The 15,592-nt window shown below is 38.7% G+C and overlaps 1 protein-coding gene across 1 annotated transcript in view; it reads left to right on the forward strand.

Annotated features, from left to right (window-relative positions):
- The window catches only part of ARHGAP20 (Rho GTPase activating protein 20), a 49,345-nt gene that overhangs the window by 19,430 nt on the left and 14,323 nt on the right, over positions 1-15,592 (forward strand). Inside the window, exons 3-7 of the mRNA XM_053456450.1 lie at positions 4,293-4,463; positions 6,486-6,635; positions 8,692-8,733; positions 11,600-11,684; positions 15,331-15,408. Of these exons, the coding sequence (XP_053312425.1) occupies positions 4,293-4,463; positions 6,486-6,635; positions 8,692-8,733; positions 11,600-11,684; positions 15,331-15,408 (526 nt within the window). The remainder of the gene's footprint in view (positions 1-4,292; positions 4,464-6,485; positions 6,636-8,691; positions 8,734-11,599; positions 11,685-15,330; positions 15,409-15,592) is intronic.

A 15,592-nucleotide genomic window follows, 5' to 3' on the forward strand; every position in this document is an offset into this window, starting at 1 on the left:
CTTACTTTTGGTCTTGTTGTTGTGCTCCATCTTGCCATGGTCTATGCCATGGTCTATTCCTCCTACACAGTTGTTTCTGTATCGGTTAATTGATTGAATTTCAGCCTACATATTACATTGATGATCATTAGCGCCTGTTTGGTATAATTGTTTAATCATACACCTAACTATATGCCTACAAAATCCTTAGAGAGCCTAGAAGAATGGATGCTGTTTTGAAGGCAAAGGGCAAATATATATAATATAATAAAATGACACATTGTGGTATTTTTCCCACAGCCACAACACATTCCTGCAAAATGTCTGGTTTTGGCTGCTAAGGTTTGAAACTTCTAAATTTAACAGCTGAAGCATGGGCGATGCTTGGATTCTGTACAGAAAAAAAGGAAAACATGTATATGGAAGGCTACATGAGAATGGATGAATTTGTTCACCATTTAATTATTATGGAATTATGTACTATATTGTTATTTTGTTTTGCTTACATTGACTTATATTGTGAAGGGAACTACTGATAGAATCATGAGAGGACCTTTGAAAATTCATACTCCAATGTTTACTTTGGCTCACCTCAAATTCATATAGCCGGATTATATATATATATATATATATAGATAGATAGATAGATAGATATAGTTAGATCGATGAGATGGCTTTTAAGAAAGCTCCCCATGTTTAAGTATATTTTCATTTTGCAGTTACCACATTCTATGGATTCTTCTTGTGGTCATTGTAGTTTTGCTGTGGTCAGGGAGGGCTGCCACGGTGTGGGGGGAAGGAGATGTTTCAGCACTGTATATCGTTTATACTGTTGTAGTTGACCTAGTCTCAATATAGGTTTTTTAAGGGCGAGAGTTAAGCCGAGACTAGGCAGGAGTTGGCATAACCTGTGTTGTTGAAGTAGTGTCAGCCAAGCTCCGCTCCCTTGCCTAGTGATTGAGCAGAGCCTTGGGGGAGCAGAGCTTCACCTGGAGACTCTGACTGCAACCCGGGTCATGGACATATCCTCCATTATTAACATTAAACTCAGCCTTATTGTGACTGGATGATGTAATCCTGTGCTGAACCTTTGACCTTTTCCCCTTCCTTCTTTATTTCTGTACCCCATGATGGAAAATCATTGATTTCCCCCAAAAAATAAATGATACTCCAAACATAAAATTATATGTAGTATCTCTCAGCAATAGGATTTTTATGTATGCATATTCACAAGAAGGGTTATTTCCCATTAAAATAAAAATAGTTTTATATGCATCTCAACGTGCCTCTATTACTATTAAAACGGCTTGCTACACTGGAACTTATAATGACACCGAATAAACACAGACCACGCTCCACTTTATACTTGCGCTAATACGCTGCAGTTGTTATTACTCACCCAGTTTATTAGACCAAAAAAATTAAGTATCCTAGAAAGCTGGCTCATGAAAATAATAGACTTTATAGATTTTATAGTGTTTTACTAGAGTGGAAAATAACAGAGGATACGAACCCTTTTTATATGGCATCTTTCTGTGAAACCACATACATGATTGGGGTGATTGTTTAAAGGACATGATCAAGGAAGATCGTTTATTTAAAAGAAGAAATACTACCACAACAAGAGTACATAGTCTTAAACTAGAGGGGCAAGGTTTTTTAAAATACCGTATTGGCTCGGATATAGGCCGCCCCCGTATATAGGCCGCACCCTAAAAGTTTGGTGCTTTTTTAAAGAAAAAGTTTTTTTTCTTTAAAAAAGCACCAAAAAAAACATGCTGCCACTGTCCTCCCCCCCCGAGATATGCTGCCACTGTCCTCCCCCCCGAGATACGCTGCCGCTGTCCTCCCTCCCCGAGATACGCTGCCGCTGTCCTCCCTCCCCGCGATACGCTGCCGCTGTCCTCCCTCCCCGCGATCCGCTGCCGCTGTCCTCCCCGCGATCCGCTGCCCTCCCTCCCCGAGATCCGCTGCCCTCCCTCCCCGAGATCCGCTGCCCTCCCTCCCCGAGATCCGCTGCCCTCCCTCCCCGAGATCCGCTGCCCTCCCTCCCCGAGATCCGCTGCCGCTGTCCTCCTCTGCCCCCCCTCCTCGACTTACCGGAGCAGACTCCCGGGTGTCTTCAGGGCCGGCGAGGGACATCTACGCAATACGCGTATGCAACTTCCGGTACCGTTACCGGAAGTTGCATTTGCGTATTGCGTAAATGTCTCCCGCCGGCCCCGCAAGACACCCGGGAGTCTGCTCCGGTAAGTCGGGGGTGGGCAGAGGTAAAACGCTTAGATAACCTCCCGTGCCGGCACCCCCCCCCCGTGGGAAGTGCTGGCAGGGGAGGCTGTCTGAGCGTATCGGGGAGAAGGATGCAGGTCCCCTGCACCGCTGCGGGGGATCTGTATCTTAACCCCGCTGCCTGCCCGGCGCCCGGGACTGCATGTCCCGGGCGTCGGGCGCTAGACCCCGAATATAGGCCGCACCCCCACTTTAAAAACTTAAAGTGGGGGAAAAAAGTGCGGCCTATATTCGAGCCAATACGGTAATATCAGGAAATATTATTTACCGATAGGATAGTGGATACATAGAATAGCCTTCCACCAGAAGTTGGTGGCATAAGGCTAAGCTAGAAATAAGATAAGGCTAGGATGAAGGAAAGTATGCACTAGACTAGATAGTTCTCATCTGCTGTCATTTTTTATGTTTCTATGTTTTCAGAGATCTTCGTCACCTTAGGGCCAGCCCTGAATGGGTTCTCACGCATGGTACTGCAGTCTGTGTAGACTTGAGTACAGTGCCTGGCTTGGTGTGGTTTAATGCCTCCCTTCCGTTACTGGATCCTGCATCTCCAGAGCCGGTGTCTGCTCATCAGAAGCTTGGAAAGCAGGATTAATGTCTGTCCTGGCTCCTTCTCCACTCATACTCCATTACGGCTCACTCGTTCACTTGTGCAAATGGACCAAAAAACGAGTTGGACGTGTTGGACATTATCACTCACCCTCATTCACTCTCTCACGCTCTTCCACACTCTTATTCACGTTCTCTCACATTCTCATTAATTCTCTCACGCTTTTCATTTCTTCGTCCGCTGCTCCAAAAGGTCTTCCTTCTTCTCGTTTTCTTAACATACACATTGATGGTAATACAGCTGCGGGTGTTTATCCAGTCTATTTTTATATCTTTATGGATGGTTAGACATTAACTCATAATGATAGCATGATCTAATTTGACCACCACATATTTTTTTCTCATTGGGAGAAGCACATTGGGATTTGGCGTTTAATACTATGTGCTATGATACATTTTTCACTTTTCAACATTCTATAAAATGCCAAATGACCCAGACTTTGTCATCTTCTGGCTCATCTTCCAGTGTTAATCTTGTAGTTTCCTCTGTTGATTTTTTTTTTATCCCAGGTATCATACTATATAAATCCCCGAAAACTGTGTTAATTCACTTCAGAACCTTTAAGTTTTACAGCTAACATGGTTGTCTGTAGGTTTATTTGCTACAGATTGCAATTAATGTCAATGTCAGAAGATATAAGGTAACCCTGTTGTACCTCTCCTTATATGACCGGATATGATTAACACGGAATAAAATGAGTGGGACAGGGCATAAGCTGATGGGTGTATGGTAAAATAAGCATGTACAAGTGTGAGACCTGGTAAACTGTATAAAAATGATGTTCTAGGGAATCCACAATTACATATGCCTCCACAGGAAATCCAAGGGTTCAAGATAAGTGGAACAAACTTCCAGCAGATGTGGTAGAGGCTTATAAAGTAAGGGAATTTAAAGATGTATGGCATCGGGAATCTAGGACAAGACCACGGACCCAAGGATGGGGCAAATGGTTATCATATGCCATCAAATTCTATGTTTATTTGCATCATTTGGGAGTAAATGGATGGTTGGGTTACATTGTTTTTCTTTTATAAATAATAACGTAAGATCACATTTTCCTATTTTATTTAATGGAGGTTAGCTAATGTTCATCATTCTTTGAACCAGCAGGGGTGTTTGGTGCTTTATACTTGGCATTATAGTAAAATAACTTTAAAAAAAGGCAAGAAAAGAGGGGCATTGGGGACCTGTTTATCAGTAACTAGGGTGATAAATGTCCTGGAGATATATATTACAAAAGAGGCACTAGAACACAGTAGGTATGCATGCATTACTAGAAGGAGATGTTTTACAGATGACATGGTGGGGTGCAGTAGGGATGACCTACAGTAGACAGAGGCTCTTTAACTTCTGAATAGCATATTCTGTATGTTATTATTACTTTATTAATGTAACAAAGTCATTTTGGTTACAGGGAAAACTGCTTCTCGCCCGTAAGTCCAGAAACATGTCCTCTCGTTCAGGCATTCATCTGTCCCAGTCGGATGTTTGTAACTCACAGCCACGTCCAGCTGAAGACAGGTCTGCAGACTCAGGACAGACATCTCTTCCTCTTCACAGACATCATGCTCGTTGCAAAATCAAAGTGAGTGATGTGTAGACATAGTGTTTGAAAACATATACTGTCTGAATCATGCCTCTGAGTCACAGAGCGATAATGACGAGTCAAACTAAATTGGTTATATTTGCATTCCAACATGATTATACCCAGACTCAAAAATCATACTATTAATCTGATTCACAAGTCACCAAAAAGAGCAAAACAAAGTACACTTAAAGTTCTATTAAAAGATAAATGGTAGATTCTCGTTGCAGATGAAAAAGTAGTTTAACACAGGAACCAATTCTTTCGTAGCATGCACATAAAACATAGTTTGATAAGGGGTGTTGATAAGGGGTTAAAGACGTGACCCCTGTCCATAAAAGAATAGTCCCTGAGAAGACTGTGAATAGACCTGCATCAGTCCTGGAGTGTAATCAACTTCTCAACACTAGATGGTTCCTGGCAAATCATAAAATGTCCTTTACACAGCATGGTCAGTGCCAAGCATCCTCAATGGTAACCTCTGTGTGTCGCTGAAAAAAGTCTATAAGATCCAAATGACTGGGCAGGTATTTGAGTTCCTGAGCTGCTAGCAAAGCCTGTAGGAACTTGCACTGGAAGAACACATGAAGTGATGTCTCCTCTGCTACCGGGCACGAGATGGACACTTGCGAGGCATGCATGAGACCCTACATGCAAAACTGAGATCAGCAATTCATTTAACTACTACGTCTACATTTACTAGGTTGATGGGTTATGTTTAAAGAGAAATAGTATAATTTAAACAAAGCCATGAATAGTGTTGAGTAGACCTCTGAATTCGGATTTGCACACATTTTAATGAATTTTGTTAAATTTGTTGATTCGTACGAAAGTCCGTAAACCAGAAGGAAGCCCCAACAAAGCAAAAGAAAAAGGAGAACACTCCAAATTTTCATTTGAAATTTCATTTTTCTTCTGCTTCCCTGTCTCTGCTTCCTTGTCTACATTCTTTTCTCCTCTTCAGTGTTCTTCAGCGTACTTCCGTAAAACAGGGCGGAGCCTCTGTGCACACCGTGTGGTGTACTCTGAAAAGCGCTTAAGAGGAGAGAAGAATGGTGTAGGGGAAGAAGAGTTGTTGGAGAAGGCAGCGAGAGTGGGGAAAAAAACCCATTTAATTTACAAATAAAATAATTGTCCAAATTTTGTCCAAAACTAAAAAAAAATTGTTAATAAAGGAGTCATCTTATTTTATAATATATCTGTTTCCAAAACTTAACAGCTAATACAAACACTATAATAGTTTGGTCCATTTAGGAACATACCTATAGAGCTGCAAAAAAAATATTCAAACATTAAGTTTGAACCCAAAACTTTTAAGAAATTTACTTTCAAAGTCAAGATAAGGAATCGGAGACCAGCAACCTATAGCTTCAAGGCCAGCTTGGGGTGTCCCCTATTCAACATCTTATCAGAGAGGAGACATCTACCATGTGGCTCTAAAGCCATCAGGATGTAAAACTAGATGTTCTTTCAAAGCGGAGTATATTTAATATGTTTACATTATTTTATGACCTTGGAAGATTATTAATGTAGTCACCATTTGCCTTGGCATAGTTGTGCTGATGAAATAACGCGACCAGGCAAAACTTTCTCCTATTATTTACGGAAAGCATGTGTGGAGCATTTGTTTTTAAGGAAGACAATGTGAAGGTTTCTGCACCGCATATTCTCCATTGGGAAACAGCAGGAAAGAAAACAATGGGAACTGAGACTATTTTTCCAAGCTGTCTATTTAAAATGCAAACTAGTAAACAAATAGAAAAACAGATCTGGGCTATTATTTCTCTTTTTATGAATCTATTTTACTCAGATTATAAACATAGAGTTTGACAGCAGATAAGAACTACTTGGCCCGCAGAGCACAGACAGAGAAACCTAAAACTTCAACTAAAATATGCCTGAAAATGGAACTGGGAGCATGGGTGGAAATGGTTTGGACTGCTATTAATTTTCCAAATACAAATCTCAAATCGATTATTTATATTACTATCCATACCTACCTGTATTTCTGTTCTTTTGCAGGTCACCATCTCACTATAAATTAAAACATCACGTGCGAGTTAGTGAGATGTGGACCGCATCATGCATGGAAGAAGTCTGCGAGGGAAGCACCTACCCTGAGCGATCGTTTGTTGTAGGCTGGCCCATCACCAATTCTGTTGCAACCTTTAGGTATGTATCTTGCATTGATAAAATTTCATTAATTTCATTAAGGAACATCATCAACGCTGATCCTCATTCATCCTTGTCTCTTTACTCCACCACCCAATTCCATATTGGTCCTGCCGTGGACACTTTTTTTCTTTCAAGGTGCTATGAGTAGCCAGCCCTGCTCTGTCATGGGCTTGTTCTCATGGTAAGGAAGAACAGTCAGGATTCTAAAGAGAAGTTACCAGGTCAAGCGACGTGTTTCTAAATTCCTAGAAGTGGTTATGCAATATATTCATATAAATTACAATTGCAGAAAGTTGAAGAAAAACAATCATAATTGCTCTTCTAAGTGTTGCATGTGATTATACTCCGTTCTCCGTTCTCTGAGATGATTTGATAATACCCTTTTAAGAAATTAGACCTACTTGGGGTTGTAACCTAAACATCCATTTATCACTACTTAATGTTTAAGTCTGTATTTAGAGTAAAGATGATCAGTATGTTCCATTAAAAATGAAGAGCCGGTTAAATGTTAATGGTTTGGTATTTCAGGAATTCTTTGTCCAGATTCTACGGTACTTCGTGTTACCGTTATCCAATGCATTGTGTACCGGTGTTATGCTGTGAACTGAGGACATTTGGTCTATTTTATCATCTGCCAATGGTACTCATCGTTAGTTTACAGCTGTATTTATTAAATAGTTATACTGTAAGTAAGAAACTTTGTATTAGGAATATAATGTAAAGGAAAGACAATATCATTAAACTTTACCATCGTGTAACCTTGTATTAAGACAATATATTTGTTAAAAGAATAAAGGAAGATTTAAAAATATAATCAGATGACAAATAAATCAAAGCTGTATAATGCTTGCTTGTTGAAGATGATAGGGATTGTAGTCCAAAAACAGACGGAACGGAGACTGGCTTAAAGCAATTAATTAAAATATTCAAGGCTTACTTTGTTATAGTTATAGTTGAGCCATATGTAATCGGGGATTCGCTAGAACATCATTTTTATACAGTTTACCTGGTCCCACTCATGTTTTTCATGTTAATCATATCCCCGTCATATAAGGAGAGGTACAACAGGGTTAATTTATATCTTCTGACATTAATTGCAATCCTTGGGAAATAAACCTACAGCCGCAGAGCCAGATCACGGCAAGTCTTTCTGGAGATCAGAGGGTAAATCCAAATGCTACATGATATAACATAGCTGTTAACATTCAGGTTTCAGTTGTGGCCCGGTAAGCATGTATTTTATGCAATAAAGGCTAAACTATTATTGTTGCATAAAATGCATTTATTGATTAAAACATGTATGTTTTAACTGAATGGAATTATTGTCATTTACGTGCATCTTAAAAATACTTTGGTGTGATGTACGGTAATGTGCCGTCTACATAAAAATACATTAACCACAAAAAAAGGTACATTTGTTATTAACCCCTTAATGACAATGACCGTACATGTACGGGCTCAAAATGCATTGTTTTCAATGGGTTTAGGGACCACCCATTGTCCTTAAGGGGTTAAAATACCCAGGGAGTTATTAAATTGTCATTTCAGTAAAAGATTGATTGCAGAGAACACCTGCTAAAGAACACGTGTGACAAAATCCAAATGTTTATCGAGAGCTGAGCTTGTAACTGGAAAATTGGCAGGAGAGCTTTGTTTCTCTGAATAACGCTTTCAAGAACACTAAACTCCTTCCACATATTATCGTGCTTCATAAATCCTCAAACTTCTGCTCCTTTTCTTCTATGCTACTAAGTTATTCAAAAAATAAGAAAATCAATAGGAACGTGTATTTTTCAGTGTACATTTTTGTGATGTATTTTTCTAAAGAGTTTTGCTTTTTCTTTCAATTGCGGATGACCATTTTTATCCTTGAAATTGTCTTTTGTTAAAGGTGGGGCCCCAATAAATCATTTGGCCTTGTCCCCTAAAATCCTGATTATGGGGATTTAGCTCAATGGAAGAAAACCAATGTTCCCCACAGTAGAAGTACTTATTTTAGAATGTTTCCCTGTATTTTTTTGCTGATAGACTGCAATTTTTCTCTTTATTTAAGTACTCCAGAAGAGAAGGAAAAGTGGCTTGCTCTCCTTCAAAGGTACGTAAATGATGTTTGGAAACTTTCCTGTTTCAATGTTATTACGGATTTGCAGAGTGCACGTTTTATGGAAACAAACTTCCAGCACCTGATGTGTAATGGAGGCAGCTTTAGGTTCCCGTGGTCATCTTGGATTAACAGATCCCAAGTTTAATTTTCTAAAATTCATACTATATCCAGATTTGTACATGTCATATACTGACGTGTATAGATCAGGATATAGCATTATGTGTTATGTCTACATGTCCACATGGGTTTAATGCCCATGAACTACCAAGTTTGACATTTTGATTCATAGACGTTGCTTAATTATCTACATTGGGGATGTTTAATGTTCTGCCTACTGCAGCATCACTTTTAATGTAAATATCGCCCCATCTGGCCACCATAACTCAAGTTCATAGAGGCAAGTGGAAGGAATCCATATCATTAATATATTAAATATAACATTATTAAAAAACTTATATTTAAGCTCATGCCAAACTTGCTGTTAACTTGTGAGTCGAGGGTGTTGTATGAATTTACCCTTCATCAAGCATTGTTATTGTGTTGAACTTTCATACTAACTTCACTAAATACGTCACACTACTGTATATGCGGTTTTAATAATCTTATGCTTGGAGTGCTTCAAACATAATCCCTTTGTTCTATGCACATGTTATTAATCAAACCAACGTCAGATATTCTGTTTATCCTTTTAAATATGTTGTTTAAGTTAGACCTCCCAATCCTGTTTTCTGAAGAGCATCTTGATGTATCCACAACACATCACAGTTCAGATTTTATAAATGCTTTGTTGGACCCCACCAGAAACATGATGGATGATCCTATTGTCACTTAGGCAGTGTTGTTTGAAGCTAATGATGTTAAATTCCTGTGGCGTTTTTGGTTTTATGCCAGATCTGGGGTACAGCTTAACATTTCTCCTGAGAAAAAAAAAATCTCAACCTCAATTTCAGCCTCCTGCCGAAATGAAAAATGATTCAGTTTTCTAAGATCCTTGAAAATGAAAATTGAAAGCAAGAGATCATATATTCACTGTATAGTACATTGCCAAGATGTATTTCCACGAAGGATAAATTTATATAACATCTAGAATGACGTCTTGGCTTAAAGTATCTCTCTACTAACTTACGTTTGTTTAAAACATATTTGCCTTCTTACGTGCAGTAACTTACTGTGTGTGGACTGGAACAAGATGTCATGAGTAGTATTACTGAGTTACAAGTTTCCAAAGATGGGTGCTTAAGTTATAACGATCATGGTTTTGTCCTATGTTATATTCTACAGTGCAATTCAGTAAAATTATGATTTACTAAAAAAAAAGTTAATTGAGCTATTGCTGGGATACCATGATACACGCCAATCAGCCATAACATTATGAGCACTGACAGGTGAAGTGAATGACACTGATAATCTTGTTATCATGGCACCTGTCAGTGGGTGGGATATATTAGGCAGCAAGTGAACATTGCGTCCTCAAAGTTGATGAGTTAGAAGGTAAAATGGGCAAACATAAGGATCTGAGCGACTTTGACAAGGACCAAATTGTGATGGCTGGACGACTGGGTCAGAGCATCTCCAAAACTGCAGCTCTTGTGGGGTGTTCCCTGTCTGCAGACGTCAGTACCTATCAAAGAAGGAAAAGCAGTGAACCGGCGACAGGGTCGTGGGCGGCCAAGGCTCATTGTTGCATGTGGGAGGCGAAGGCTGACCCATGTGGTCAAATCCAACAGATGAGCTACTTTAGCTCAGATTGCTGAAGAAGTTAATGCTGGTTCTGATAGGAAGGTGTCGGAACACACAGTGCATCGCAGTTTGTTGCGTAGCTGCAGACCAGTCAGGGTGCCCATACTGACCCCTGTCCACTGCCGAAAGGGCCTACAATGGGCTTGTGAGCGTAAGAACTGGACCACGGAGCAATGGAAGAAGGTGGCTGGTCTGATGAATCACGTTTTCTTTAACATCACATGGATGGCTGGGTGCGTCACTTACCTGGAGAAGACATGGCACCAGGATGCACCCATGGAGGCCGCACCTCACAACTTAGGACAACAGGACTTAAAGGATCCGCTGCTAACGTCTTGGTGCGGATACCACAGCACAGCTTCAGAGGTCTAGTGGAGTCCATGCCTCGACGGGTCAGGGCTGTCTTGGTGGCAAAAGGGGGACCTACACAATATTAGGCAGGTGGTCATAATGTTATGGCTGATCGTGTGTATTTAGCCAGGTGGATGTCAATTAGTTCCATTTCCTTTAACGGCGTATTAACAATAAGGCCAAACATTAATTGCATTAATATGCAAAGCAAATAAATCTGTTCTTTCTGCTAAAGGTTTAAACACATTAAAAAAGAAACGTAGAAACATTTAAGAAACTTTTTCAGTTTCAGTTTCAGTGCTTACTTTTTTGTCACATGACAAGTGTTCTCAACAAATTTATGAGTGAGGCAATAAATTTTGGATAATTATAGATTTATTTCTGATAAAGGTGTTCATCGGTACTAGGTATGGTTTTTCTCTTGCTATATTTAATTACAAAAGTGTTAAATTCAGCAGAATGGATCAGCATATACCCAATAAAACTTTAGTTTGAGAAAACGGGAACTTCTTTTAGGTGGTGATGTTAGGATAGGCTAGGAGACGGTACTTTACCGGGATTTATTGTATAGCTATTGAATTTAGTGAATATGCTATTTACAAATGTTACAAAATTCAATTTATTAACATACCTGTGTAGCGCTCTGGTACTCATGCCTAGGAAATGTTCTGAGCTCCTACAAAAGAGGGCCAAAAAGATTTGGTCCCTGCCAGAAAAATCTAGGCGTTACGAGACGTATAACGCATTTCCTTGTTCTTTATTTTAGACACATCCAAGACGAGAAAGAAAGTGAACATCCCAAGACAATTCCTCTGAAGATTATCACAAAAGATATTGGAAACTGTGCCTATGTGAGTGTTTCTGCAAACACGTACATTGAGATAAATCATCGATTTCTCTTCCTAGTGTGCTGATCAAATAAACCTTGGCAGAATGTTGTTTTATTCGTTTCCTCTGAAGGTTTAATGACACAACGGTCCGTGAATATTTTATTGAAAATCATTACAACTTGTCTTTTGCGTCAAAACAAAAAGTATACCGTGTGCTCATGGCATCCGCTTTTCTTGCTCATTTTCTATTAGGTTATTCCATTGTAACATTAATAACTAAAACAGAAACTCTGAGATAGTCCCTGGTAGATGCTCAGATAACCTCTATGGCCAGTAGGTTGCAAACAGCAGATCTGTTTTATAAAATGGGAAGGCAGCATGCAGTCAGTGCTGAATACAGATATGCATATTTATGTATTTTCATGGCTTGATGCACACATCTCATTTGATTTTGTCTGCCCACCTTCTGCTCTGTTACTTTTCTTCATTGATTTAATTATGGATTCCCAAGATAAGGGAATAAACTCGCACTGATTGACAGCCAGCTTGCGTTCAACCGCCTTTGGAGAGCCTTAGGTGACATAATTATTTTCCAAATTATATTGTCTCAGCCTCGAGTGCATATACACCATGGGTACTTTGATGTTTGTCTAATTTCTTCACTTAAAGCCATAACTTTCAAGAAGATGAGAAGACAGAGGGCCAGTAAATGTGAAGCCATAGAGAACCACCTGCAAAAATGCTTTCCAGTGTGGCATAGTCTTATTCATTTCTCTGCGTAACAAGTTATGGGATGCTAGATACTGTCCATGTAAACGTCATGCCTTAAACAGGAAAAGACCACACAATCCACCTGGGCTTGTTAGTATTTAGTAGACGTGGGCCTAAGGTATGAAATGTTTAATTTTCTTTCCCTTAATGATTTTAATTAATCTCAGATCCTGTATCTGTGATCTGCATTCTATACTATCAGGGATACAAATCTTAGTATATTCTTAAATTCATTAGTTAGATGTTTTTTTTCCCTTCCCCTACGTGGATCAGACATGACCGTCTTCTGCTTCAGATACTTAGCTATTTTTAGTTCTTGGGTGAGAACTTTAGCTGCTGACTTTCCAGCGTTACATCAAAGTCTAAAGTCGGTTTATGTTACAGCTAATCTTCTTTATTTTGGGCCCAATCAAGCTCTTTATACAAAAATAGTCTACCCCAAATCCATGTTATGTGTTTTTATTATGCGTGCTATTCTAAGGTCTCTGCCTTTTGTACGTTTAACCCTTTTCACTTAGATGTTGTTGTTCTTTTCTAGAATGCATGTATAAGAATCTTATACTAGTCCAGAATGTTATTTTCCAGAAAGTATTAAAGTGGAACGGTTACATTCTAGATTATACCCATTCTTAATTCTTACATCTATATTTTGTATTATACATGTATATTAGGCTTGTATTATTTTTCTTTTAATATTAACATTAAAATTAGCTTTGTTCTTGTTGCCACGTAATGTCTTAAACATTAAAATATGAACATATAAAATATGTGTGATAATTGTTTCACAGATGAACTACATGTTTAAAACCAATCTTTGGGTCTGTTGGCTCAAAAAGAGTTTCATAAAACATAACGTGCCTGGTTGACTTAGACATTTCTTATAAATTCTTTAACTATATAGAATATAAAAATTTAAACCAGCCATGTGAAAAATAAACCACACGTGTCAGCATCAATTAGCTGGCCAGCATGCTGGGAAAATGAAGTGAATAACACAGGTGCCCCCTCAATACAAGCAATATCAAAACAAATACAATAAAAACTGATATTTAGAAAAATGTTTATTATTTTGAAATAAAAATGGATAAATGATTTTCTGTGGGCTAAAACTCACATCACCCTCAGCTATAGTGATGACAACGATGTCATAGTTTATAACCATAGTTAGATTCTTTAGTGTGATTATGGAATTAAACTCCTTCTAACGTCTCCTACACTGCATTATATTGTGTCACGGACACGGACTGCGTGTGCGGTCTACATGTATGCACAACATCTATTGGCTAAATTTACTAAGGTGGGTGTGAGCTTTTACAACAATGATTTTGTATTCATTTCTTTTATTATTATTATATTTCATTTTATTTTGAAATATAATAATATATATATATATATATATTATATATAATAATAATTATTATTATTTTACATAGTGCCATTATCTGCCATAATTTGAGGAATTCTAATTCCTAGGAGCTCATGTGAACAGATATAGGGCTGTACACGTGACCCTGTTGTTTTATGTCTCCCTTACACCGTGGATCGGATACCCCTGAGGATTTAGGGATAAGTCCGTACCAGCGAGTGGTGCACATTCATTCACATTCACAGCTGTTAGGCAGGGCAGGCAGCTGCATTCCACCCGGGTCATTTCAAAGTTGATGCGATAATTGGTGGATGAAAGCTCCGTATTAACACAAAGTATATTCTGGCAAGACTTACTTAATTTTCTTACTTTGCAAAATCTCTTGAAAGACCACAAGACTATTCTGGCACAGAGCCTTTTCTTACCAAATGCGATGACCTGGTACTGAAAGTCAAATATCAATCCTTCGGGGAAATAATTCATTCTTATGGTGTGCATGCCTGAAAATGTTCCCGACAGAATGATTCCATGTAAACGTTGTTTATGTTATGCCCAGCGCAAAAGTGTCAAAACATTATGTTCTGGTATTCGTTTTGAAAATGTGCTTTAATGAAACCTATCCAGATTAAATAACCTGCAACCCTGTTACCCCACAGCTTCAGGAATCTGGAGAAAACATGTTTACATATGAGAACACAAACAGTTTAAATGAAAGCAACAATGTTTATGTAAATAATTTTATATAATTCTGGCCTTGTATCTTTGATGGGCCACCTAAAAAAGATTGAGTTTTTCATCCGGAAAGAAAAAGACATCTAAAAATGTTAATGAACAGATCAAAGAGGATGGTTTGTATAACATTTTTAGATGTCTATACAAACAGGACCATACAAACAACAAGAGGTCATCCATTGAGACTGTTCCATAGAACAGTGGAAATGGTTTTTGTAGTAAGAGCTATAAAGATGTGGAATCCACTAGGCAGATTCAATCAAAGCCGTTAAAAATTTCAAAGCAGAATAAATGGTTACAAAAATCTTAATAAGACCAAGAGTATAGCTAGTGGAGGTCAATGAGCTTCAGTCTTTTTTTTCTTCACCAACCAAAATTACTATATCGCTACGTAAGTCTCTACATACTCTATGTAGAGTATATTGTTGTTGGAGACGCAGATACGGGATGGTAACATACATCTAATCTCTGCTGGGGGAGCAAGTTGGATAAGCTGCATCTAGCAGCCCAGAAGCATAGAACATGGGGTTCTGATCCATTTAGGAGAGATGCATGCAGGTTTTAAACAGAAGAAACTAAACAAAAGATTAAACAACATAAACATAATAATACAGTAGTGCCTTGAGCTGGACCTGTTAGGTCATAGGTTTTAGATCTGCCACATTGAGGTCCATCCCAGTTTTGTTGTGTAAAAAATAATTCTCACTTTGGATCTACAGGACAATAAAACATATTCCTATGAGTCCGTATACATAGAATGTAAGCCTGACTGTACACTTTCTCTTCATTCTCTTATAGTCCAAAACGCTTACCGTAACCAGCGATGATACAGTGACTGATGTTATCAAAATGGCTCTGCAGCAGTTTGCGGTGGAGGTGAGTGTTACCCTCTCTACTGTCTATTGTATGTTGTGCGCCCTTCCTTATGTTTCATGGGGTTTCATCTACACTCACTGCTTACCCTTGTGGCATCAGTGAATGCAAAAATGCTACACTAAACAAAAAAAACATACTTTAGCTCTCGGACTTAACGTATTTTGTCTTTTTGTGCAGAATTTAC

This window comes from Spea bombifrons, chromosome 2 (genome assembly GCF_027358695.1).
Source record: "Spea bombifrons isolate aSpeBom1 chromosome 2, aSpeBom1.2.pri, whole genome shotgun sequence".
NCBI lineage: Eukaryota > Metazoa > Chordata > Amphibia > Anura > Pelobatidae > Spea > Spea bombifrons.